General features: G+C 50.0%; 9 protein-coding genes across 9 annotated transcripts; 6 read left to right on the top strand and 3 right to left on the bottom strand.

The window, feature by feature from the left end:
• Positions 1-562: 562 nt before the first annotated feature.
• ARB_04337 (uncharacterized protein) lies at positions 563-3,613 on the top strand (the record flags this gene model as incomplete). Its single annotated transcript, XM_003017410.1, has 9 exons — positions 563-628; positions 759-1,089; positions 1,148-1,624; positions 1,685-1,824; positions 1,878-2,008; positions 2,075-2,429; positions 2,498-2,614; positions 2,677-2,716; positions 2,772-3,613. 9 exons carry the CDS (start codon positions 563-565, stop codon positions 3,611-3,613), a joined length of 2,499 nt encoding a protein of 832 aa, XP_003017456.1.
• Positions 3,614-4,354: 741 nt separating this feature from the next.
• Positions 4,355-5,724, bottom strand: ARB_04336 (metalloproteinase, putative; the record flags this gene model as incomplete). The annotated part of the gene is made up of 3 exons (XM_003017409.1): positions 4,355-4,428; positions 4,605-5,426; positions 5,484-5,724. The coding sequence occupies 3 exons, from the start codon at positions 5,722-5,724 to the stop codon at positions 4,355-4,357; spliced, it is 1,137 nt and encodes a 378-aa protein (XP_003017455.1).
• A 2,997-nt stretch (positions 5,725-8,721) lies between these two features.
• On the top strand, positions 8,722-9,701 carry ARB_04335 (uncharacterized protein; the record flags this gene model as incomplete). The annotated part of the gene is made up of 3 exons (XM_003017408.1): positions 8,722-9,324; positions 9,434-9,496; positions 9,606-9,701. 3 exons carry the CDS (start codon positions 8,722-8,724, stop codon positions 9,699-9,701), a joined length of 762 nt encoding a protein of 253 aa, XP_003017454.1.
• Positions 9,702-10,197: 496 nt separating this feature from the next.
• ARB_04334 (uncharacterized protein) lies at positions 10,198-10,787 on the top strand (the record flags this gene model as incomplete). Its single annotated transcript, XM_003017407.1, has 3 exons — positions 10,198-10,278; positions 10,412-10,477; positions 10,503-10,787. The coding sequence occupies 3 exons, from the start codon at positions 10,198-10,200 to the stop codon at positions 10,785-10,787; spliced, it is 432 nt and encodes a 143-aa protein (XP_003017453.1).
• A 142-nt stretch (positions 10,788-10,929) lies between these two features.
• ARB_04333 (uncharacterized protein) lies at positions 10,930-12,653 on the top strand (the record flags this gene model as incomplete). Its single annotated transcript, XM_003017406.1, has 4 exons — positions 10,930-11,120; positions 11,293-12,128; positions 12,197-12,264; positions 12,333-12,653. The coding sequence occupies 4 exons, from the start codon at positions 10,930-10,932 to the stop codon at positions 12,651-12,653; spliced, it is 1,416 nt and encodes a 471-aa protein (XP_003017452.1).
• A 1,265-nt stretch (positions 12,654-13,918) lies between these two features.
• Positions 13,919-18,615, top strand: ARB_04332 (uncharacterized protein; the record flags this gene model as incomplete). The annotated part of the gene is made up of 2 exons (XM_003017405.1): positions 13,919-15,756; positions 15,801-18,615. The coding sequence occupies 2 exons, from the start codon at positions 13,919-13,921 to the stop codon at positions 18,613-18,615; spliced, it is 4,653 nt and encodes a 1,550-aa protein (XP_003017451.1).
• A 1,493-nt stretch (positions 18,616-20,108) lies between these two features.
• On the bottom strand, positions 20,109-21,158 carry ARB_04331 (uncharacterized protein; the record flags this gene model as incomplete). The annotated part of the gene is made up of 3 exons (XM_003017404.1): positions 20,109-20,571; positions 20,722-20,889; positions 20,980-21,158. 3 exons carry the CDS (start codon positions 21,156-21,158, stop codon positions 20,109-20,111), a joined length of 810 nt encoding a protein of 269 aa, XP_003017450.1.
• Positions 21,159-21,586: 428 nt separating this feature from the next.
• On the top strand, positions 21,587-23,761 carry ARB_04330 (uncharacterized protein; the record flags this gene model as incomplete). Its single annotated transcript, XM_003017403.1, has 3 exons — positions 21,587-22,071; positions 22,159-22,355; positions 22,422-23,761. The coding sequence occupies 3 exons, from the start codon at positions 21,587-21,589 to the stop codon at positions 23,759-23,761; spliced, it is 2,022 nt and encodes a 673-aa protein (XP_003017449.1).
• Positions 23,762-24,883: 1,122 nt separating this feature from the next.
• Positions 24,884-25,630, bottom strand: ARB_04329 (uncharacterized protein; the record flags this gene model as incomplete). Its single annotated transcript, XM_003017402.1, has 1 exon — positions 24,884-25,630. The coding sequence occupies one exon, from the start codon at positions 25,628-25,630 to the stop codon at positions 24,884-24,886; it is 747 nt and encodes a 248-aa protein (XP_003017448.1).
• Positions 25,631-26,451: the final 821 nt, after the last annotated feature.

The following is a 26,451-nucleotide window of genomic DNA, read 5'->3' as shown; positions in this document are numbered from 1 at the left end:
TGTCCGTGAAACGTTACCTCCGTGGCTAGATGGCAATCCGAAGGCGAAAACATAGCTGAAATTACGGCCAGGATGGAACGGCAAAGTCATGACGTCAAGGGAGGACCGAGATCAGGGATATATCCACCTCCCGTGCATTCCTTCTCCTCGATAATCTCTTCGTATCGACAACGTATCGGGAATAGTGGATTTAGCTTGCCCCCTAAGGTGCGCAGTCAATTGATAAGTTCATCCCTGGTGTAATTCTTTTCCCTTTGACCGTCTTTAAAAGACGTCTTTTCCGGACTTGGGTGCCTCGATTGGATTTTAACCACAGTTTTTCATTCTTGTTGCCTAATACATAATATATTAGTGCTACAGAGAATTCTACTATTCCTCGTCTAACAATTCTCGCTAGATGCACTGTTACTAGCCTCTCGCCATGCCTAGTAACAAAGCAGTAGTGAACACTCCGGTGAAACCGGAGGTAAGAGACAGGGTACGTCGAAAGATCGCTTTGCGACACTTGATAAAGGAGAATCTAATATGTCTTTATAGGAAATCAACGAAAAGCTTCAGTATTATGGAATCTATTCAGGTTTGCCTCCTCGCAATATCGATCGAGGGTATATACCTGAATGAAGCAACAGTTTGCTAACATAGACACCGACTCGATTAGCTTTTGCCAATGGCAAAGTTCCTTCGGTATGGCCCTAAATTCAACTCCTTTTCAAGCATTACTCTTTATGGTTCCGTGTTGCTAATCACTTTCAATATAGAACAAGCAAATCGATGTTGCTTTAAACAGCCTTCTTGCTACGAAGTCCTTGGCCAATCCATCATCTGAACTTTCAACTGAAACTCGACAGATTATTGAAGATTTACGCCATGTAATAATCAGCGCGAGAAATCTTGTCCTCGTCAAGAACGATGGCAATATGATCCAAGAGTTCATCTGGGATGCAACAAACTTCAAAGGCCCGGGAGATATTCAAGGCCCTGATACTTCTGGTGAAAAAGCTGCCGCGAAACAAAATGCTCAGCAAACCGCAGCTGGCCTCAAGACTCTCGGGACTTTGCTCATCACCAACGGCCAATTCAGGAAGCTTTGTAAGTTCGAAAATCGATCCAAGATGTTTGCAGTCGCTAACATGGTCGCCTGATGTAGTGAAAGATGCAACCATCTTGATACGGGACATGGCTAGTGATTCTGCCCAGAAAGCTGCCGGGGCCTTGAAGCCATCAGAGGAGGACTTAGCCCAGATTGACAGGCCTGCCGACGAAAACATGTGGCATGAGTCCCCCAACCTATCAAAGGATGCCCTTAAATCACGGTTCAAGAAATCAGAAAAGACTCAAGGAAATGTTGATACAGTCAATGGCTCTCATGCCACCAATGGGGCTAATGGAGTCAACGGGGTCAATGGAGTTGATGGTGTTACTACCAGTCAGCAAACTGGCACTTCCGGCACCGCTGATACCGCAGAGCTCAAAGATCAGGCTACTACGACGGCCAAGCAACGTTCAAAGGAAGCAGCCGAGCGGACCAAAAAATTCCTTGCGGAAAAAATGCCTCGAGAGCGGAGAGAGCAGACAATTTGGCGCATTAAGAAGATGATTGTTGAAATTCAAGGACACGCTGACTGTAAGTTTCAAGGTTAACTCGATCTTTGGGTTGCCCACAGCCATCTAACTTACTATATAGATCAAGAAGCTATCGAGACACTCTTGTCGATCGCCGAGGGATACGCCCGACGCTCTAAGAGCCTATCCAAACAGGGGGCAGGAACGCTGAAAGGTGCAAGAGATCAATCGGATACTCGGAAATTAGAGTCTAACCTGAAAGTATGTTAATAGGATATCTCACCGAACATAAAGATTCACTGACGCGGCTCAAGACTGTAATCGAACGATTTGCAAACTCTACCTCGACTGATGACCTGTTTGATGCCATCAAGAAATTCTACAAAAATGCGGAAAGTGATCCTCGACTAAGAGACTGGTTCCGAAATGTGGATACATTCATCAGGTATATATCTCTTAAAGGCTCCCTTGGGGATTCACTATGAAGAAATATGAGTTAACATGACTATAGGAAATGTCTCAAAGAGCAGGGCTTCGTGTTGCGTGACGAATCTACTGCAGAGTGGAACAGGTTGTATGATGAGGGACGCTTTTTACTCACCAAACGCTACAAGAATGACACCGATGAAGTCGTAGAGGAAGGGAAATTCCTAGCAAACCAGTTCGATGAAGATCCATTGAACAAGGAGTTCGGCCAGTCCATGAAGAAATTCTTCGATCATCTCGGCCATGATGCCAGTGGAAATATTGTTTTCCAGAAGAATCTGTTGAAAGACTTTGTCAATACAGTCCTTCCAGGAACCTTGGCGAATCTTTCTTATATTCCTCTTCCTCGAATTGAAGTATCCGATCCAATGATTGATGTGGTATGTATACTTGAATCCGATAGTACTGATGAGGTTCTTTAATAACGTTTACTAACCTGGTTCAACAGGTTATTGAAAACTTAGCTGTTCAATGCGATAACCTGATGCCCAATATCATGGAATTCAGCAGCGACAATTATTGGAGATGGGGTAGAAAGAAGATTGGCAATCACAATGACAATAAGGCAAGTATTGTTATAGTCGTTCATTTGATATTTTCCTAGCTTCTAACCTTGGGTAATTATAGGCCATGATTTCTGCCACTGGAATCCAGACCGATTGGAGAGGTAAATAATCCATTTATGCTTTTGTAGAGCTAGCTCACTAACAGCTTTTGTTTAGATGTAAGCTACTACATCAAAAAGAAGAAGGGCTTCCCACACGTCTCAGATACAGGTGTGATGGATATCTTCTTGGGCGGCGACGGATTCAGCTTTAAGATCATGGGCTCTTCAGCGCAGAGCAAGGATAAACAACATTTCATCAAGGCTGATAAGGTCGTTGTCAACATCAAGAATCTGGACATCAGGCTGAAGAAATCTAAGCACAAGGTCCTCTTTACCTTGTTCAAACCCTTGCTTTTGTCAGTGGTTCGACCTGCCATCCAAAAGGTCCTGGAGCTGCAAATTCGACAATACTTCAGCAAGGCAGATAAGTTCGCTTATCAGGTCCACCAGGAAGCTCAGCGTACCATGGAGTTGTCACGGAACGATCCCGACGAGAAGAGCAATGCATACACTCACTACAGCAACGCGCTCAAGTCGCAGATGAAGGCCCGCAAACAAGAGGCCGAGGCCAAGAAGAAGCAAAAGCCTCCCAGAGACACTAAGGTTAACGTTTGCATCAGTCAATACGATTCTATATTCAAAGACGTCGTTCTCCCCAGTGGCATATCTGCCAAGGCAACAGAATATAGGGACCTTGCTGCAAGGGGTGAAAGATGGGAATCTCCTGTGTTTGGTATTGGCTCGGCTGCTCCCTCGACCGGACTTCCGCGACTTGATGATGTCAAACGGAAATACAGAAACCGTGGTATAAGTGGAATGCAGCGACAGAACTTGCCTGTCGCTCAGTCCATGGGACCATCAACGTCCATGGCGGAGCCTACTCATGTCATGCCCTCCAAGATGACTGGCCTTGCCGACGGTTTGATGACCATTCCTGGAACCAACGCTCCAGTTTAAACAACTAAAACACTCCTATCAAAGACGTGGCGCGTGATATATCGATTACCCGTCACCATTACTAATATCATCTACTCTCCTATGTTTTCCTATGTTTTTCCTATGTTTTTCCTCTTGATTTGAGTTTTTATGTTCTGTTGATTTTGTTTCGAATGATACCAATGTGAATTTCGGTTCCAACCAGGCTTTAGGGGAGGAGGTTTCAAGTGCCTGGAGGTCTTATTTTCAGGTACCTGGATCGAACTTTGAGGCAGCTTTGGTGAGAGACATTGAAAGCCTGCGATTGGTAATTATTTAGTAGTAATTCGGGCTATCCCCGCTTTGTTAATATGTAATTCACTTTTCTTAATTTGGCCTGTCTGCCTGACCTTGTTTATCCTGACATCCCCATCTTTAGGCAACTCGAAAAAGAGCCACAGGAGTAGTAGCTCGTGCAAGTAAGAAGCAGTGGTCCAGATATTTCCAAGGTTATGTTCCGCTTGACCCAAACAAAAACTATGCGGTCTTTAATAGTGTTAGGTTAATTTGAAATTATGCAGATCCCCCTAATATAATAAAACAATATAATGCTTCAAAAATCGACCCTCATATCAATTACGTGTCAACGTTGCTACGGAAGACAAAATATAAACCTGCTGAGAACTACTTCCCAGCACAGGGAATGAACACACGATACAATTGTCATAACAATATATATAGAACATCGAAAGTTCAATTGTCCTATGTAATACATCTTTGTTTTTAAAAGTTCGCAAATATGTATATGAAAGGAAGAGCAAGAAACAGGTGAAGGAGACAGAAAACCAGCTGTCTCGCTAAACCAACCGAGAATGAGAAGATTGGACAAGAATAGGGATATTTCCCTCAAGAAACTTGGAAAGTGGTAATTTGCCGGCTGGCAGTTACGTTTAACACCTGAGGGTAATAGCTATTGAGTCAAAATTAGTCTAGAGAACAAGACATCTCGAAGGGCGCTAAAGAGGAGGCTTACCGTTGGCGAAGAGAGCGTAGTTGTCGGCATTTCCCATGGCTCTCTGGTGAGAGAGTGCAGTTGCACGATTGTAACCATACCCATGGTCCTTGCAGTGCGGTGTGACAGCATTTGGATTATGGGCTCCTTCGTGGATTACGGTCCCGATACGATCCTGACGATGGCACTCATTGGTGCGGTGGGGCAGTTGCCAAAAGAGGGAGCAGGGGTGAACCTCATTCCTAGCTGGAAAGGTGTAGGCAATGATTCTGGGACTGCATCGGCGAGGACCATCGGAGCAGAACCACGTAACAGAGCCACCGTCCATAGTGGCCACACCGGAAATTGAGGCAAGGCGCTTGGAAACCTCCTTCCTGGTTCCAGGATCTCTGGCGCGGAAAAACTCAAAGACTTTCTCTGTGTTGTTTTGAGCAGCGGCTGCAGCTTCCGTGGCAACCTTTTGAGCGTCTTGAAGGGCGGCCCTGAGGGCCTTCTCCTTCATCGGATTACAAATATCGAGGGGACGTCGCTTGTCGAGGCCCTTGGAAAAGTAGTCGTCAAACGCTCTGGGGACCATGGCAGCCTTGCGGGCGTCGATATCCATCTCAAGCGCGTTGGATTCGTAGTAAACGTGGTCTATGATATCTGTTCCCCCATCCTCTGCAACAGGAATGGCGCCACGAGCAGTGAGTGTGTACTTGCCGTCCCACTTCAAGTCGTGGACTGTGGCAATGTCGAAGAGGTGTTCCACACTATCTTTGGGGGCCAGACGAGTAAAGAGATCCTCAGTCAGATCGCTCAAGTCGTAACGGGGCAGCATGCCAAGGAACTCGACCTCACCACCTATGAGTAGTCAGTATAACACAGCCTAGCCTGTATAAGATCCAACGCCTATCTTACCATCCTCGTGGGATACATCAACCTTGCTGGTTGGGTTCTCATCCATAATGGTGTTGAAACTCAGTAGGTGCAAAGGACGCTCTCCATTGTTGGTGACAATAGCCCTGACCATGGTGTGGCCAGCGCGAACGAGCCTGACGCTAAGAGTTTGGTTGTGTGATGCCTCAGATGCCGGGGTTGGGAGAGCGACGGCTGGCGCCAGGAGGGCACCAACCGCAGCGAGTGCCGTAAAGAATTTCATTGTTGCAAGTTTGTAAAAAGAATGACTTCGATCAAAGAATGAGTTAGATCAAAAAGGGTTGGGTCAAAAAAAACGAGAGTAAGAAAGAAAAAATATGTATGTTTGAAAAAGGAAAGACAAAAGAGTGTACTAGTTCTCTAGGAACTATGAGTTTGGACTGTTTTGTTTGAAATAATAAAAGCCTGCTCTTGAGGTAGAAAAGAGTTCACCAGCTTCGTTCCATGATGATCTTATATATTGCCTCTCGAGCGGTCCCTCCTTAGGAGATGAACAATATCAAAGTCATCATCCTTTGGCGCGAGCAATGTTTATGGAGCCATAATCGCTAGCTCTGCCGCGAGGAGCATCTTAAGGCCTGAGTCCTGTGCTTGGCTGGATATAGTGGATTAAGGGGTTCATGGAACCCAAGCAGGAGCCATCGAATCATAGAAGGACACTCCATCTGAAGGCTATGGAGAGACCCCTTAAGCTCCACGGAGAATTCTATCTGGCCAATCTTATTAAGTAGGATTTGGCGTATAATAATAACATGCAGGAAGCAAGCCAAAGAAGACAAGCCTCTCAGCGTGTCTATTATTAAGGTATACCTTAGACGGATAAATCCACCTAGAGCCAAATGCAAAGATACAAAATAGGCTCGCCAAGTCTCGTTGTCCGGGTATTGAGAAAATCGGGGTCCGATGGAGAGATCTCAGTCGGAGGTGTCGATGTAAATATCCGCAGCGAATGAAAAGCTCAATTGGGGGTGCATCATAAGGCGGATTCGATACTGATCTCCATAGATGCCAAACACAATAATAGAGACTGACCTGACCGTTTAAGGAGACGCTGGCACCACACGTCCAGAGTCATCAAGTGTGGCACTTGTCGAGGGTTCAAGAGGCAACTTGCCTACCTGATGGTATAGACGTCAAAACTCAAGCGGCAGGCAAACATGGCCCCCCTCTTTAGGCATAAGCTTGACTTCACACTCTAACATCCTGCATTTTCCATGAAGGACAACTGCTCCATACGGAGAACTCCGTACGCTCGTTATTTTCCCTCTAGAAATTTTTTTCTTGCGTACCCCTTCAGTTTGTCCGGCCAACCCTGGAACAGGAACTGTAATATGTATGAAGCACCGATGATCTCTTTGATGCGGACGGAGCTCGTACCCAATCCCCAATGGTCAGTCCTATGACTGACTAATGAGCATCCCCCGTCGTAGACGCCAAAGAGGAAGCAACCAAAATTAAATATGCAGAGAGGAAGCTTGCCTCTTCTTGACCACCGCGCAAGATCCGGTTGCTTGAGACGCTAGCGTTTCTCTTCCTCGCTGTTTTCCCTGACGGTGCAGTGAGGTGGAGGAGGCATAATGTCGGGTGAAAGGAGGATTTTAATGATGACAGTTCACCCTGACTTTCTTCTTAGTGCGGCTCTATTTCCCTCGCGCCAAATCGTCCAAGTCTGCATTCAAGTTAATTAGGTCACCGGTAGCGCAAAATACCATCTTTGCGGAAATCCAATAATGTAGTGTAGACTTGTTACGTCTTAGCGGTTCAATGTTGCCAAAGGGTAACTATTAGCACGCTTGACATTATTATGCCGCCCACAAAAATGGGTGAACTGTTGTTGCCTAGTCCGCATTTCATTTCCTCAGGCAAGCCATGCAAAATTGATCCACTAAGTGAGAATGACCTGACGCTTGTTTGAGCTTCCGCAAGGCTTGCATTTTGCTCCTGAGGGAGTGCAATCGAGCGCTGCGAGAAACCCATGGCAGGCACACTTATAGCTAAGCTCTTCACCAAGACGGGTAGATCAAACAACTATACAACAGCTGTCATGGAGAGTTCCATCAACGGCATCAACCGAGTGAATTGGTTGAAGATCATGTTGAGCATATTTTCACTCTGCACATCTCTCTTGGGCGGGAGATCTTCACAAGAAAACTTTCCACTACCTGAAGAGCAGGAACGGTAGCAGGTATGACACGTATATCAGCCCACTCTAGCCGGTGAAACAAAATGAAATTGCCTCTGCTGCAAGGTTCGTTGACGTAAGTACTTTAGCCCTTCTCCATGTCATGCCTGCCGTGCTTTGCATATATCCTTATGCACGGAGAAGAGAAATCTCCGAACAGGAATACTGCTTTTTTTTATGTCCGAGGGGCAACTTGCTTCTCTCTACCCCAAAGCCATCATGGTGGTATCCGTATTTAGGCGCTTCTGAGGGCCAAAATAGCGCCATCCGAGGAGACGCCGCCAATGAACTATATGGGGTATTCGTTTATAGCTCACAGACTCCGTCATGACCGTGGCTGGTCCTCCGCCACCGCTCTGCACAGCCTCTCATCCGCGTCAACTCGCCATTTCGCAAGTAATAATGGCAGAGCGGGCAGCGAAAAAAAGGCGGAAGATGGAGTATCCGGATATAAAATTAATCCTGCCCAGGGGCTGGAGTAAGGCGTTGTCGACTTGTTTCACCCTCTGATACGCGGCCCACACGTACTTAAGCCCGGAAGCTCTCTGCCCTTTCTTCGAATCAGAGGAAGAAAAGTCAAGGCAGGGTCAAGCCGGTGAAGTGGTTTGCGGTCCACACTGGGACCACCGAGCAGTCTGTTATGTGGCTTATCATTTGACCGGATTGCTGTCGTTGAATCAACCACCCCCTTGTTGCAGGGCTCCGTTCGGGCTTGCATGGCTCAGAGAGATGGGATGTCCTGGGAGAGTTTTCGGTCATGCTGGGATGTCTGCCACCTCGATGCCTGCCGTCCTTAGCGAACTAACTGCTAGTGTGGCTGGCTTCTCTCGGCTGTCTGTTTGTTGTCAGTGTCATGACGGAGCATCGTTGCAGTCTTCCCCTGTAGTTTAACTAGTTAGCGGTTTGACATCATCGTGGAGTCGAAACATCAACGTCAGCGTCAACGACCTCCGGGTAGTTCGCTCAACCTCGTAACTTCATCATCAGCACCAACAACTGGAAGAAAAAGAAGAATAAGAACAAACGCTCGTGGTTTTCATGCCCACTGTCGGAAACCTCGTTCACCGGGCAAGCATATTTGGCATCTTTGCCTTTGCCCTGATCGTCTATCTCACCACCCGCTCGCCGTGGACGCCCTTCACCGAGAACTGCTCCGACTGCTCATCGCCCGCCATGGACGACCAGCTCTCCTTCATCCAGATCTCCATCTGTCCCGGCCGTGAAACCGTGGCAAAGGACGAGGAGCTCAAGCTCAAGGTGACCGTCACCAACACCGCCGACTCCCAGGCAACGCTCCTCACCTGGAACACCGTCTTCGACACGCTCGCACCCTCGCTCGGTGTCTTCACGATCCGCGACCTCACTGACGACACGGACGTGGAACAGAACATCATGATGGTCCGTCGTCAGATGCCGGCTCGCGAGCGCGACCTTGTCGAGCTGGGCCCCAAGCAGTCGACCGAGACCAGCGTCGTCTTCAGCAACCTCGAGCTCACCTCCGGCCACAAGTACTCGGTCCAGGCCAGCGGCTTCTGGCAAACCGTCTGGACCAAGCCCAAGTCAGAGGTCGTCTCGCACCATCTCGACCTCTCCGGCGGGATGAACGGGGACTTCTCCTCCAACGTCGTCGAGTTCTCCAAGGTAAGTCCTCCCAAGGGGAGTCGTCTCTTGATATGCGAAATACATAGCTGGACTCGCACTGACTTGCCGTAGGAGTGATCTGGACTACGCCCGGCCCATCCGTCGACAGCCTGTTCTCCAGCCAGCGTACACGGGTTTGATGCTCTTTCTTCATATCTTCTTGTCTATATATGTTAGTACTGGTATATAGTTACCACTATTCCATACACCACGATAGCCACAGAATGTCAGCCAAACTGCTAAAGCCTGGCGGCTCCGTCTTTAGTGCCTTGGCCGTGTAGTTAAAGCAGCTTGCAGCAAAAGAGGACGAAGCAGCTCATGCAGACAAGGACAGAGCCGAGAGCAGAGTGGCTGAGGCCTGCAGTTCCTGGAGCTGACTCGACCTGTTTTCCGGCTTGCTGCTTATTATTATTAGTGACTCTGTCCTACTGGCTAGCCTGCGCCTTGCTCCGCCCGCTAGCTAGTTAGTTAATTAGTTAGTTAGTGTTAGTGTTAGTTGACTGACTGGTTAACTTCTCCCCCTGCGCTGCCTCGTCTTTCTCCATCACCAACAGTCACCACCACCACCAGAACAACAACAACCCGCCCATCGAGTCTCCGGCCATCTCGTCGTCTTTGGCACTCGCAGCTCGTTCACTTTTCTCTTTATCGTCGGCTTCAGTCATGGGTGTAAGTCCCCTTCCAGCCCCCGAGAGCTGTGTGTTTGCGCCACTTGAATGCCCCGCCATATATAACTATGCGACCCCTCCAAGGCTCCAGCGTTCAGCAGCATCACAACAGCCCATTATTTCATCCATATTGACCCGGTCTCTTGCGATTCTTTACTGACCCGACGGCCTGCTTGCCTCTCTTGCCTTGTAGCTCGCCTCGAAAATGGCTGCTGCCAACCAGGGCGCACCCTCCTCCTATCCCGGCGGCCCCCCTCCTCCAGGCGGCGGCGGCGGCCCAGCATACGTATGTCCATGCACCATCTTCTTTAGTTATATCCGGAGGAAGGATGAGAATACAGAAGCGAATTCTGGGCCTCTTTCTCTCTCCCCGGTGCTTGACGAGAAAACCGCCGGCTGACTTCTCTTCTGTTTACTAGCCCGGACAGCAACAGTACCAGGCCTACCCCGGCCCTGGCGGCCCCGGCGGCCCTCCGCCACCCCAAGTAAGCGACCCCGTTTGACACACAGCTCCTCCTCCTCCTCTTCCTGCTTTCTTCAGGCAACATTGCATTGAACAACCTCTGTCCGCCGTTATTTCACCCGCTATCTGCACCTGTTTTCTGTTGTCGTTGTCGTTTTTTGCTTCTTTTGGTTCCTGTTCCGCTGTTTGCTTGTGACGTCATAACTATGGCTTGTTTCTCGGACCAAGTAACAAATCTCTATAACTATGCTTTTGATCGCGAGCCAACTGCAAAAGAAAAGGCCTTTGCTGGCCTGGCTCATGACCATAGCAATCAATCCGAACTCCCATAACCGTGCCTAACGCGAAGATGCTCTCAGGCCAGTCCTCAGCCTCAAGCTCCTCCTTGGAGTGCCTCGCCTCCGCCGCAGAGCGGAACTCCAAATCCTTACTATAGGAATCAGCAGCAATCTCCCCAGCCCCATCAACAACATAATGCCTATGGCCAGCAGCCTGTCTATGGCCAGCCGCAGCCTTATGGCCAGCAGCCCGGATATGGACAGCAACAGCCACCATATGGACAACAGCAGCAGCCTTATGGACAACAACAACAACACCAACCCTATGGAGCACCGCCGCAGCAACCAGCCTACGGGCAGCAATACCCTCCCAACCAGGCTCAATACGTTCGTTTCTTTTCTCTTCTAAAGTGTTTTTCCTTTGTTCAGTCTCGTTTTCTAGAGTCCTCGCTTCCCTTGCTCTCTTCCTTATCTTCTGGTTTATTTCAATGTGTTCATTACCTTAACCATAGTTCTTCTTTTTGTAGGGACAAGGACCACCCGGCCAGTTCCGTCAAAGTCAGCCCGGGTACCCTCAGGGAGGCCCCGGTTACCCTCCCCAAGGCGGTGCACCTGGTTATCCTCCAGGGCCACAAGGAGGCCAGCAGTTCAATGCTCCCCCAACTCCACAGCAGCAGGCAGCCTACAAGCAAGTCCTTCAGAGCTGTATCAACGAGAAGAATCTCCAAGGAATGTACCCGCCAAACTCTCCTATTCTCGACCAGATAGTGAGCAAAATCAGCGGCCAGGTGGATCAGCTCTGTGCCACCTGGCGAGTTCCCCGCGAGGTTGGCCAAGATGTTGTCAAGCTTGCGCTCTTCGATGTTATCCTCTACATCGACGACAGCGGCTCTATGCAGTTTGAGGAGAACGGTGAACGTATAAAGGACCTCAAGCTTATTCTTTCTCGCGTCACATACGCCGCCTCTTTGTTCGACGACGATGGTATCCAGGTTCGCTTCATGAACTCCAATGAACAGGGCAACAACATCCATAACGAAGGACAAGTCGAGGCCCTTATGCAGCGCATGCAGTTCAAGGGTCTTACCCCCATGGGAACCAGCTTGAAGAACAAGGTTCTAGAGCCCCTCGTCATGGCTCCTGCCAGAGCTGGTCAGCTCAAAAAGCCAGTCTTGGTCATCACGATCACAGACGGTCAGCCTGCTGGTGAAGCCCAGGGAGCTGTGTTCGATGCCATCCGCAGTGCAACCCAGGAGCTCCAGTCTAACCCAAGATATGGTCGTGGGGCTGTCTCCTTCCAGTTTGCTCAAGTCGGCAATGACCTGAAAGCCAGAGAGTTCTTGTCTAAGCTCGACGAAGAGCCTGGTATTGGTGAACTTGTCGACTGTACTTCCAGTATGTCCTTGATTCCCTATCGGTAATAATCTCCCTTTTCGAAGGCCTATACTAATAATTTCTTTAAGACTTTGAGGTTGAACAGGACGAGATGTCTCGCGCCAACCCACCAGTTGACTTGACCCCTGAGCTCTGGGTAGGTTATACCCAACTGCGTCATGCGAGTGCTTTCAAAAGAATGCTAACTTTTATCCTTAAAAATAGCTTGCGAAGATGTTGCTTGGTGCCATTGACTCATCCTACGACACCAAGGATGAGAAAACCCAGCGGGCCCCTGGAGGAGCACCACCGCCGGGCCAATACAACGCACCACCGCAGGGACAGTACGGCGGATATGGCCAGCAGCCTCCACCGCAGGGTGGATATCCCGGCGGCGGCTACAACCAGCCACCACCACCAGGCGGTTATGGGCAACCACCACAGCAAGGCGGCTACGGTCGTCCTCCGCCAGGCCCTCCCCAGGGCGGGCCGGGCTACCCTCCACAGGGCGGATACGGCGCACCTCCACCCGGTGGCCGTTACTAGACAAACCCGGACCGTGTGTCAACTTCTCTTCAGATGAAGGTCTTTTTTAGTCGCCTATTGTATTTCTTAATACGGCCTGTGGCCCTTTTCATGTACTTTGCACCTGGAACCATTTTTCTTATCTACTTTCACGAGCGCGGAAAGAAATCGTTCGGTCTGCGCGCCAAGGGCGGAAAAAGGGAAATCTGCTACTAGAAGACCAGAAATGCAAAACAGAATGCTCTTTTATCCTTTTGCTGTCCCAGGGAGGAGACCCCCCCTCTCTCACCCACCGTAGAATTAGAACAAAGAGACGGCCCGCATCTGGCGCTAAACTCCGCGCTTCACGCGCTACTTATGCGCCGAGAGCCGTTCCTGTCCCGCCATTGGCTGTGCTAGCGGAAGCCCCCGCTTTCACCCCCCTGGGGGCCCGCAGTCACGTGTATGTCATGTGCAGCCTCTGTGGACGCCCAGCCGAGGCCGCGGGCGGCGCATCCTGCCAGTTACGTCAGTCGGTTTGCTTTTTTCTTCCCTTCTCATCCTCCCGCCGTCCACTGTCTTGTTTCACACGACGCAGAGCGCAAGAAGACGAGCGACGGTGACGCTGACGACGACGAGGAGCACCGGCTGCGATCGACGACTGGAGGGTTCAGACCGTTGCAGCTTGCAGCAGCGCTACTTGGAGGCATGCAGGCGGCCGCGGTAGCCCTCCGCTGCGCTGACTCTCGATTCGCGACTGCTTGCGGTAGTTAGAAATAGAAAACGCCTCCCGCCAAATGGAGCGGCGTCCTACCATATCATAGGACGAGCCCACCACATAGCGTTTTACCAAGTGATTCGACAGTCCGGTGCTCTTTTTTAAAAATTTTATTTTTATTTTTATTTTATTTCTCACTCACGCCCTTGACACCCTTCGTCGGGGGTGACAATCTGTCTCTTCTTCTTCTTTTCTTGACCTGTCTGGCCTGTCTGACCTGTCTGGGAAGCGCTGGCTCGCTTCTACTTCTGGACTTCTTCGATCGTTTTCCCCGAATAGCGAGTTCCAGGGTTGTCGATATAGAAATCGGGCGTCGGATTCCGTAAAAATCTGCCCGTTCTTCATAAGACATACGCAACGAGGGGCGTGGCCATTCATCCTCTTTAACTCATACAGGTCTTGCTGAAGACGGAGCGCCCATATATACATAAGCCTGGGGATAGGGGGTGGAGCAGCAGCCTTGGGTCGAGAACAGCTTCCACGTCCCTTTATACGTCATACAGGACGGTCTCCGCTACGATAGTCGAATATGGGCGAAGGGCAAGAGTCAAGCGGGCGGGGAAATCAGAATACAGTGGCATATGAAAGTATAGCTCTGCAGCCTACTAGTGGACAGCAGCAGCAGGAGCAGGAGAGCCCTCAAAATATACATGATGTTGACCAGCGAAGACAATCCCTGAATCGAGTACGGTTTTCGTCTGATATCGACCGCGTCGCCGAACAAACGGGATCGATTTCGAGAGAGTCAGACTCTGATGAGACCTCTCCAGCGACGACGCCCGTTTCGGCTTCACTAGGGGTGCTTCCTACTGGACGCAACCGAGGCTACTCCCTTCGTCGAGCCCTCTTCAACCGGAATCTCGTAACGCAACAACAGCCGGAAGAGCCAGACCTAGAACGAAATGAAGCTTCTACTAGTGGACAGACCGACAAAAAGACCATTGACACTGTTACATCTCAGAAGGTCGCTACGGAAAAGGAAGACTATTCCTTTCTACCACAACATTCAGACTTTCTGAAATCTACGACCTCCTTCCTGACAGCAAAGCCACGACAGACGTTTTCCATTACCCATACGATAAACAGCTGGCTCGCACTTCTACTCTCCCTATTCAAAACACACGTCCTGCGTATCAAGGACATCCCTCCGAGTGCTGACGGTCGATATGTTGACCTTGATGCCTATAACAGTAAACCCCGGATCGATGAGCGAACCGGCAAGCATTATGTATCAAATACAATTCGCTCGAGCAGATACAGCCTGTGGAGTTTTCTCCCTCGTCAGTTAATCGCGCAGTTCTCAAAACTCGCAAACTTTTATTTTCTATGTGTTTCCATTCTGCAAATGATACCCGGGTTGAGTACCACCGGTACTTTCACCACTTTAGCGCCGTTACTTATCTTTGTGGGGATCTCCATTAGCAAAGAAGGATACGATGACATCCGTCGATACAGGCTTGACAAGGAGGAGAATAATCGAATTACATCTGTACTGCGTCCGTCTCAGGAGGTGCAAGATGGATCGTATGAATCATTACCAATGACAGCTGGCGATATGAGCTCAAAGGCCACAGATCACCCGCAACCGTGGACGAATGTCAAATGGGTCGACATAAAAGTTGGTGATATCATAAAACTTGAACGCGACCAGGCCGTGCCAGCGGATATTGTCCTGCTACACGCCGATGATCCCAACGGGATAGCGTATATCGAAACCATGGCATTGGATGGCGAGACAAATCTCAAGAGCAAAAAGCCATGTCCTCTAGTTGCCAAAACGTTCAACTCAACTGATGATATCATCAATGACAGATCAACACACTTTGTTCTGGAGGATCCAAACATGGACCTCTACAAATTTGAGGGTAATGTCACCGTCGGAGGCGAAACCGCACCCTTGACGAACAACGAGGTAGTTTACCGCGGCAGCATCCTCCGAAATACCCATGAAGCAATCGGAATGGTAATATATACTGGAGAAGAGTGCAAAATTCGTATGAATGCTACCAAGAACCCTCGCATCAAGGCCCCAGCAATTCAGGGCGTTGTCAACCGAGTCGTGGTACTTATTGTCATTCTGGTTCTTTCTCTTGCTGGTGCATGCACAATTGCATATAAATACTGGTCACGCAGCACGGAACGCATGTCTTGGTATCTTGAGCAAGCAAATGTTTCTTTCGGCCCGATATTTTCCTCTTTTTTGATCATGCTGAACACAATGATTCCAATCTCGCTGTATGTGACTTTGGAAATCGTCAAAGTCGCCCAGATGTTCCTACTAAATGATGTCGACATGTATGACAAGACATCAAACACTCCAATGGAGGCCAGGACTTCGGCTATCAATGAGGAACTTGGGCAGATCAGGTATGTCTATCTTTTCTTATTTTACCTCGCTTCTTGTAGTATAGAGGTGCTAACTGGTGCAGTTATGTATTTTCGGACAAGACCGGCACCCTTACCGACAATTCGATGCGATTCCGTAGCATGAGCGTTGCCGGAACTGCCTGGCTTCATGACCCTGATCTGGTCCAAGAAGCTGCTAACGAGACTACAAAGCAAATACTCCTCCGCAGGCAAAGCAAGGGCAAGAAACCTACTCGTGCCAAGTCATTTGGTGATTCAAGCCAAGGTCGACCATCGGCAGTATCTAGACGGTCTGGGGTATCTCAGGCGACTGCCCGTGAATCTGGGACATGGAAACCCGGCAAAAAGTCCCGTTTTTACAGTGGCGGTAAGACTACAGAAATGCTGCAATACGTCAAGCAAAAGCCTCACACGCTATTTGCAGTGAGGGTGAGATTTTTCATCATCGCTATGGCCCTGTGCCACACTTGTCTACCGGAGTGCGGACAAGATGGCGAGTATACATTCCAAGCTGCATCGCCGGATGAGGTTGCCCTCGTCACTGCTGCAAAGGAATTGGGATATCTAGTCTGTGACAGACAACCAAACAGCATCACAATTCGGCGGTCGGAAGGCAATAACAAGAGTAATGACACGATCGAAGAGACATACGAAGTACTGGATATCATTGAATTCACCAGCTCACGGAAGCGCATGTCAGTCGTTGTGCGCCTACCAGATGGCAGGATTTGTGTCTTTACTAAGGGTGCAGATTCGACTATCACAAAACTCCTGAAGCAGTCTTCCCTGGCCATTGAAAAGATACATCAAATCGAGCATCGCTCCAATGAACGCAAGGCAATGGAAAGCATGGAAATCATCCGCCGGAACAGTGAGCATATGTCTCGTGGCGGCAAAAAGAGCCTTAGCATCCGTCGACCCAGCTTTGTAGGCCGGCGATCAAGCGTTTCTGGCAAACCGGGCCCGTCTATCCGCCAGAGTATCGATGTATGGCTACGTGACCGCGAGACGGACGGTGGCTTAGATATCAAGGATGACGAGCATGAGATGCAAAACTACAACCCGCGCCCGTCTGTCCAACTTGGCAATGGAGGAAGTCCCCGGGTTTCGTTCCAAACCGATGATGGAATGGTGGAGGAAGACCTGGTCGATGAATCCCTGGTGACTAATGAAGCACTAGTATTTGAACGCTGTTTCCAGCATATAAGCGATTTCGCGACGGAAGGGTTGCGTACCCTGCTGTATGCCTACCGATTTATTGGGGAATCGGAGTATAAGGAGTGGAAACAGGTGTACAAGGAAGCAACGGTCAGCCTTGTTAATCGGCAAGAGAAAATAGACGAGGCGGGTGCACAGCTTGAGACACAGCTAGAGTTAATCGGTGCCACAGCGATCGAAGACAAGCTTCAGAAGGGCGTTCCGGAGGCAATTGATAAATTGCGACGGGCAAATATCAAACTTTGGATGTTGACGGGAGATAAGCGCGAAACGGCAATTAATATCGGTCACTCGTGCCGACTGGTCAAGGATTACTCGGCAGTCTTCATCCTTGACTATGAGACAGGGACTGTGAAGCAGACGATGGAATCTACAATCTCAAGTCTCCGCGCCGGCGGGGTGGTGCATTCTGTCATTGTGGTGGATGGCCAAACGCTATCGGTGATTGAAGGGGATGATGGACTCCGGGAACTCTTCTTCGAGCTGGCGATCCGTGCAGACTCGGTGATATGCTGCCGGGCGAGCCCCAAGCAAAAAGCATTCCTTGTCCGGTCGATTCGCAAGCGGGTCAACGGTGCCATCACCCTTGCGATCGGTGATGGAGCGAACGACATTGCAATGATCCAGGAAGCACATGTTGGAATCGGCATAACAGGCAAGGAGGGACTGCAGGCAGCCAGAATATCTGATTACTCTATTGCGCAGTTCCGGTTCCTGCTGAAGCTGCTGCTCGTCCATGGACGATGGAACTACGTGCGGGTGTGCAAGTATACCCTAGGCACCTTCTGGAAGGAGACGCTGTTCTACCTAACTCAGACAATGTTCCAGCGTTCTAATGGGTTCACTGGTACCAGTTTGTATGAACCCTGGAGTCTGAGCATGTTCAATACGCTGTTTACTTCGTTGGCGGTGATATTCCTGGGCGTGTTTGAAAAGGATCTTGCCGCGAGCACGCTGTTAGCAGTGCCGGAGCTGTACACCAAGGGCCAGCGCAACGAAGGCTTCAACATCCCTGTCTATCTCGGCTGGGCGACGGTGGCGGCATGCGAGTCAATGATGGTGTACTTTGTGATGATTCGACTATTTGGCGATGCTATCTTCACGGTAGACAACGGCATCTACGCCATGGGCCTGCTTACTTATTCGGCCTGTGTGATCATCATCAATGTCAAGCTGCAATTTCTTGAAATCCACAACCACACAGTGTTAACGTTGATCCCACTGGTGGGATCGATAGGCATCTGGTGGCTCTGGAACATCATCTTGTCAAAACAGTACAAGTACCACGCCATCTATAATGTGCGGGATAACCTTATCCACTTCACTGGGAAAAATGCTCTCTGGTGGACAACATTGATTGTGATTGTGGCCATCGTAATCTTGTTCGAGATTACCATGGTCACAGTGCGCAAGACGCTGTGGCCTACGGACGTGGATCTGTTCCAGGGGTATGAGAAAGATGGAGATGTTAAGAGGCGTTTTGAAGAGGCGGCTGCTTCGGAGCTGGCGCAGGGATGGGAAAGGCCCGGAAAGTATGGGGGCAACGATGACGACGGTGCCAGCGAAGAGGATCACGAGCATGAGCTACAGCTCCAGGATCTCATTGAACGGAGGACCAAGGAGGAGCATCAACAGCCATAGCGGCATCATTTGCCATGAGGGAGCAGAAGAAGGGTGTCATGGGCCAAGGCTTGACGATCCTTTTGAACACGCAGGAGCTCTTCTCAAAACGGGCTTTTGGCTCGATATGCCGCGTCCAGGCAGGACATCAAGTGACCACGCAGGATTTTTCTCTTCTTTTCTTTTCTTTGGGTTGTTTCCCTTTCATTCAAAACAATTCGACACGCGATGTTTACAATGTCAATCTTGTTTCTTGGGTAGGGTACTGGGGGGGGCGGCGTCTTTTAGGGAATGTTTCGGCGTTGGGCGCTGCATTTTAAGGTTTGTCAGTGCTACCTTGGTTGATACCTGGTTAGATATAGCAGGGGCTGGATAGTATCCATCCATGACCCTTCAGCTGTGCTTCCGTTCGCCTGTCCTTGTACTCTTTTTTTTTTTTTTCGCCATTCTTCTACTTGTCCATGTTCCTGTTGTCCTTCTGATGTGTGCGATGTTCTTTTTGATGGCTCCATACGGAGTAGTATTTGGTGTATAATACCTTGCTTCCAGCACATACATAGACTTGAGTTATAGACACTAGCATGAGCCCACATATGTATTCCTTCATGAAGGAATAAATGTTCTTCCTCGATCCATGCCAGCGGCCTCTCCGCCACGTAAGTAGGTAGGTACTTGCTGTCAAGTACTTCGTACTCTTGTGCAGGTGAGAGTTGAGGCGAACTCGGCCTGCACAGGGATGTCGATGGACTGACTGATCAGGTGCGTTCGTGCAGAAACAAGCCGACACCCGCGCTGCAGGGCCGGAAATCCAGAACCTGACTCCGGATGACCTCCATAAGAGCGAGCTCGAAGCTATAATTAAATTAGATGTCTTATATGTACGTCCGGTTAAGCAGCGGCGGATCTCTGGCGCTAGCACCAGAAGGCTGCTCCCCCTTGCACTAGCCCAGGTACGAGACCTTGGCTAGCTGGCTGATCGGGGTAACTACTAGGTAAGCATGTTAGATAGAGAGGAGTCGAGCTGGAGACGAGATGAGATCGGATGAGATCACGATGACCTCGCCTACAGCTTAGCTTTCGAGGCTTTCCGCCCGCGCATTTTTTATTTTTTATTTTTTTTCTTTGTGCCCTAAAAAGTATAAGCAGTAGTTGTGGAGGAAGAAGGAGTAGGTTAAAACCCCCTTCGGTGGTATCAAGTAGCTATCCGGTATCAGGTATCAGGTATCAGGTATCAACCAAGCACTGGGTGGTGTGGTTCCGTAGACGAAGCGCCCCCGTACCAAGCGTCTAAACCAGCAGGTCAAACGTCCCCGACCTGAACTCGACGCAACACACAGCGACGGGGCTGCGGCTGCTCTTGTCCTTTGAGTGTCTGTTGGCTCTGGCATGGTGGGGGACGGAGAGGGGGGGGGGGGGATACCTGGTGCCTGGTGCCTGGTGCCTGGTGCCTGGCCGACGATGACTGGCTGGAGACAACACTGGCGATGGTGCCTGGGATACGCCTTTATGCAGTGTCACTGGGGACATCCTGGCGCCGCTGGAGGAAGAGGACAAGGGCGACGGGTCAGGAGCAGAGTCTGAAACAGACCCCTCCCCATGCCTGGCATTTCCCGAGCAGGCCAACTCTGGTCGAGTCGCTCGTCTGGCTGCCTCTTGCCTCTGGTCCTCTTGTTTCTCGTCTGTTTGGTGTCCCGGCGCCCGTCCTCTGCTGGCCTGACGGGGTGACCGGGTCTGCTCTCTGCTCTCTGCTGTGCCCTCTGTCTAGGGGGGGTTCCAGAGGCAGCCACCCCATCCTCGAGCCGAGTCCTGCGGTGGCCCTCTCGACCACATCCCCGTCTGTTGTCTTCGCTGTCTTCACTGTCTTCGCTGTTGTCTTCTCTCTGCCGTCTTGCTCTCTTGTCCTCGTCGTCGTCTACATCGTCGTCTACATCGTCCTCCTCGTCCTTCTCTTCTTCCTTTTCTCCCTTCCTGCCTCCCCTGCTTACTCATCTTCTCACGTGATGTCTACTTAGCGCTACCTCGCCCGCCCTACAAACTGCTATGCGAGCCGAGGTATCTTTTTGTCGCGCCGGCTGAAACGCTCCAACCTTTTTTTCGCTTCTGCTGCCTTTTTCCGCCGACGCTCACCAAAAACGCCTCCTGCGACTCTCGACCTCGACTTCGACTTCGACGCTTCTCTTCTTCTTCGTCTTCTTCTTCTTCTTCTCGTTGTTCTTCTTCTTCTTGTTGTTGTTGTTGTTCTTCTTCACGCCGTCCGCTCCTTTACACGGCTTGTCTTTCGTTTTCTTCTTCTGCCTGCCTGCCCGTCCGGTCCCCAGAGGCTCGACGGTCGCCCACGGCTCAACCACCGCTCCTTTTCAGCCTGCTGCTGCCTTGGTCCAGCACTTTTGCTCGCTCTCTTTTCTCTTCACCACTTCTTTCGCTTCTTTCTTTCCTTCTTGACTCTTCTTCGACCAGATCAACCAGCTTGAGCTACATTCATTCTCTGCCTTTCCCTTGCCGCCGTCGTCCTGCTCGCCCTGTCGTCTCGACTCGAAGCCGTCTGAGACACCAAAAAAGTCCATCCGCCATAACGCCCTTCCTCCAGCCAATCCACAACCACCACAAGCACAGAAATATACACCCGCTCCTTTTACATACACCACGCTCCTTACACCTCTCGTCGATGTCTGGATACTTCACCTAGAGAAGAGGTCTACACTCTACTGCGCGCGCCAGCCGGTACTCTTGGTGCTGCTTTTCGCTCATTATTTTTTTTTTTTTCCCTTTATTTATTTACCTCGAACTTGACGTTTCGGGTTTTTCTACGACTTTCACGATCATCGCTTCAACCATCACCAACTGCCTGTCGACTGGCTCGCGACGATCCTTCGCATAAGAGACGAAAGACGTCCTTGCTTGCTTCTACTTCTCATACCCGGCCTTTTTTTATCTGACTCCGGTTCTTTTTCCTTTTCATCCCTATCCGCCGAGTGACGCATGATTTGACGGCATGGAAACATCTTCCACTGCTACTGCTACTGCTGCTGCTACTACTACTACTCCCAGTAGCATATCAATCATGTCCGATGCTCCCCTTGCTACGCCTGCTGGCGTCTCTACTCCCACAGATACCATGTCGTTAGCCACGCCTCCTCCAACAGCCACCTCCCAGGCGTCTTCTACCACAACCACCACATCGTCCGCTACAGCCGCCACATCCACAAGCACGGCCGCTACTTCAGCCTCTATGGCCAGTGCGAACGCCACTTCAAGTGATAGTCCTGCTGCTCGCCCCGCCTCCCGCCGTCCTCCTCGCAAGAGCACCTTGACTCAGCAGCAAAAGAACCACAAGCGCCAGCGCGCCACCCAGGACCAACTCGTCACCCTCGAGATGGAATTCAAGAAGAATCCCACTCCCACCGCCGCCGTCAGAGAGCAGATCGCGGAAGATATCAACATGACCGAGCGTTCGGTGCAGATCTGGTTCCAGAACAGGTACGCTAAACTTAATATCGCTTCTATTGGCTCAGTGTCTTCAGGCACCAAAGTATACTAAAATTTTTTATCGTTGCTTGTCTATAGGCGCGCTAAGATCAAAATGATTGCTAAACGCGGTATCGAGACCGGAGAAGACTGTGATGCCGTCCCGGAGTCGATGCGAAGATACCTTGCACTCCAGCTAGATCCTGCCGGTTCGAATGCGCGAAACATGCTAGGCCGTGCGGGGGCCTATCCTTCGAACGAGCCCATGATGCAATCCGCCACCTCGTCCAAAGTTGGTACGTAAATTTACTCGGCGTCTTTTTTTTTTTTTTTTAACCACCTTTCAACTAACAAAATTGCAGTGATCCAGCATTTTGCATGCCGCTCTCTTCGCATTGGCACCTGGCGGCGTGTTGGCCAAAACACAATGGACCTGGTCATCTTCTACTCCCCAGACCAGGCATGCATGACTTACTACATAAACAACGACTCCGCTGGTTACAAGATCGAGTACCCCTTTTCAAGCATTAAGAATATCATCCTCGAGCCCGGTGACCCTGTTCCGCCAATGGACGGCGCCATTCCCCGATCAGGCGGCTTAGTCATCGAACTAAACCGTCCGCCAAACTTCTATATGGATTCTTCCAACTCGGGCGGATTCTACCAGTGCGGCGATTTCACGGAGGAACAGCAGGCCACCAAGTCGCTGATCCATCATCTTGGAGGCCATCCCAAGGTCTTGAGTGTCCAGCTAGCCAAGCTTGTCTCACTCGAAACCTTCCAGAACCGCCATGTTCCAGCGTACCCCTTCACGCCAAACACCCCCTTTATTGATGGCTCTCCACAGTTTGTGCATCTCCATCGCCCTGCCTCGCAGCCTAACCACCTCTCGCGAGCCCAGAACCGGCTCTCTGTGGACAACCATTTGTCTGTAGGCCTACACCCCAACAGAGGTCACAAACGCCAGCGCAGCAGATCCGTTCCTGGGCCTGTCGACTTCGCTGCCCTGCATGCCATGCCGGCTTTCCACTTCCAGTCCGCCAATCCTTTCCAGCCAAGCACTCCACAGCACCAGGAGCATCAGCATCCGGACATCTTCGCTCCTGTTCCCCTTGCACACTCACAATTTCAACTCCCCCTGAACATGAGTGAACCTGATCTCCACATAGATACATCTGCAACCCAGCCACCGCCATCATTCAGCATGTATCCTGCCTCTGCAACCTCTGCGGCTGCCACGTCTACTCCCGTAACGGACTTTGTATCAACCCCGCTCTTTAGCAGCGCACCAGACCAGCCTCAATCCCTGGGAACACCGTTCAGCTTACCTTTCCTCTCCCCTTCACCAGCAGTTGACATCGACATCGACTCTGACCCCCACAGCATGGCCCACCAGCATCAAGCACAAGCAGCTTCTTCTAACGGCCACTCACCTCCCTTAACAGCTACCCAACGCTCCTCTCCAACCAACATGTTCGCCTCAACCGTCACAACCACTGGTGTCGATGACGGAATCATCCTCAGCGATCTATATGCTAAGCAGAATCTCGGATGTAGCAGCTCCATTGCCTCTCCAGGCATGGAAATGGAGGAGTCATTTGCAATGACTTTCCAGGGTATGAGAGGACATGGTCACGGTATGATGGGTATGGGATTTGACAGCGGTACGGTCGATCCAAGCACCCTTGCTGCTGAATCTTGAGAGAAGCCAAGGAGCGCTCTACTCGGTGTACAGGCCTAGAGCAGGATGTGCGCATAGGTTTTTATGCAATGGGTAAAACCGTTTGGTTTAAACCGATCCCTCCTCTCCAGGCAGTCTTGATTCCCCTACCCTCTTTGGGTATTCACTTACCTACTTCTTGGTTGAGTTGGTTTTGTTCATTTTATATTCCTATCCAACTCAGTTCAGCCATTTACTTGTTCTATATTTGGCATTATCTGCCATATTTTTTCTCGACTTATATTCACTTCTTGAGACTACGGCCGGGCCTGTAGATGACCCCGTTTTATCTCAGCTTATTTATTCCTTACGTTGCGGTGCAGTCACCTATTTGCAGTGCAATCTTTTTTCGAATTCCCTTCTTAAACCCCTTTTTACTTTTTTTTTTCTTCCTTTTCTTTTCTACTTCCTTTCTTGTGTGTTTTACTCCTTATTGACTTTTATGAGCCCCCCTGCGCCTTTCCGCCTACAACCCGTTATATATAACCTCCTTCCACGGCAACATTCTCCGCTTCCTTTTTTCACCTTGCCCTTCTCCCCTTTCTTCCTTTCCCTTCTTTGCATTTTTCTTTCTATGGGAATTAATGATGCCCAATCGATGTTGTCTCTTATTTATTTCACCCAACTACCCTTACCTTCTTAACTTTTGCTTTCTAATTACCATGAGCACGGGCAAGGAACCGTTTGCCAATTGGTACTGGGAGGAAGCCAGAATGAACAAAAACAAAGAAAAAAGCTATCTCGTTTACTCCCCTTGCGCCTATCGTTACCATCTTTGGAGCTTGTTACGTACCCGTCTCATGACCGATCCCGACTTCACTTAGCCCTTGCTTTGTATCTATGCGTGTGCTCAAGATGCCATGGATATACTTAGCTAGGAACACCTACACCGCTTTTCCTTGTATTTCTCGGACTCTCTCAGAAGTGTTTTCAATGTGATATTATAGCTTCTTATTATTACATTATCCATCCCATTACCATCTGTCTTAACGGTCCAATAATCCCCACAAAACAAAAAACCCCCCGTAAAACGCCAGGCCCCAGACCATCAAGGCCCTGCTACCTCTTCTATTCAATTATTCAGAATTAAATCACCACACACCCCTAAAGATGTTGCCATGACTTCGGCAGAGTAGCTACGACTCCGCTCCGCTGCAGCTTTCTCACCAGATACCTCTCCACGCCCGCCAGGGTACCACGGTAGTTCTTCCCCTCTCTCCCCTTCATATCCTGCGTCACCCCATCTCTCGTCCAAACGCTCCATGACCCCATCAATGAAGCCATAAGGACGTCCGTTCCCACCCGGTCACCAACCACAGCAATCTCATCCGCCCTATCCACCACCCCATTCCCCTTCAGGTACTCCAAAACCGCCGCATACGATAACGGCTTCTTCACCGCCGACGCCCCAGCAGGAGACCTAAACACCTTGATATTCAACTTTCTCAAATACTCTTCTAACTTCCGCGCATCCTCCTCATACCGCTTACTCCGAGGATTAGAGCCAGCGGTGTTGGAAACGATCAGGATACCGTCCGGGTTAGTATGCATATTGAAAGGCGAGGACTCGCTGGTCCGTAATTGTTTCAGTTTCTCATAGTATTCTGTCGGGAAAGTGGTCTTATGAGGTGGTGTTAAAGTGTTATCTTTGTCAATCACCAGGGCCCGAATGGTCGGCGGCCTGGCCCCGGCTGCCTCTGGGGCAACGGAGTCAATTAAATGATAGGATAGATCCTCCGGTAGCTGCAAAAAGGTCGGAATGGTGAGATGCGGTATCAGAAGCGACGGATTGCGCATGAGTGTTGACACTGTCAGGCTGAAACCGGCGAAGTTGGTGTTGAACAGTGGCATTGTTCTTCCGCTGTAGTTCTAACTTGCAATCTAGTTCTTGTAATGTCTTGTCGACGTGAATTGAAAGAGACGGTATCAAATGGGTATTGGATCTTGCTGCCGTAATTGTCGCCCTCCAGCTGGTGGTTGTTATGGCTGCTTTCTCCGTAATAATGAGAGCTTGTGAAGTCATAACTTCCCATTGTGGCCCGTGCGTGGAGCTCAAACCAAGCAAACTTTCTCTTTTTTCCTTTCGATATCAAAATCACCAAAAAGACCAGCCAGGAAGACTGGGTGACCGAGGAAAAAACCACCTTTGACGCGCGCGCTCTTTGGCCCGGATATACGATCCCGCTTGACGTTACTGCCATTGCTCGATTGAATTTTATACTCCGCGGGATTTACTTTTCTCTTCCTTTTTTACTCACGCCTTCGTAACATCAACCACCATGGGCAAATTGACCAGTACCATCGGCATTCCTATCAAGCTTCTTAATGAAGCACAGGTCGGTTTTCCCTCCAAGAGGGCGCGATAAGGGCTTTTTTGCGATCAGCCCTGTCTTTTATATCTGCGCTTACTTGCCAGTGGGGGTTCAAATGGCTAACAATCGTCTAATTGCAGGGTCACGTTGTCACCCTCGAGATCACATCCGGCCATGTCTACAGAGGGAAACTTCTTGAAGGTGCGCGCAGACCTTTTTTTTTAACGCGACTCGGCCTATATCCTCCTTATATTATAGATATTCACCCAATACTGCTCGAATTTCTCGCTGACAGTCTTGCGATAGCCGAGGACAATATGAACGTACAGCTCAAGGATATCACCGTTACGGCGCGAGATG

This window comes from Trichophyton benhamiae (genome assembly GCF_000151125.1).
Source record: "Trichophyton benhamiae CBS 112371 chromosome Unknown contig01293.0, whole genome shotgun sequence".
NCBI lineage: Eukaryota > Fungi > Ascomycota > Eurotiomycetes > Onygenales > Arthrodermataceae > Trichophyton > Trichophyton benhamiae.
Note: the sequence above shows the minus strand (reverse complement) of the source record. Positions and strands in the feature narration are given on the sequence as shown.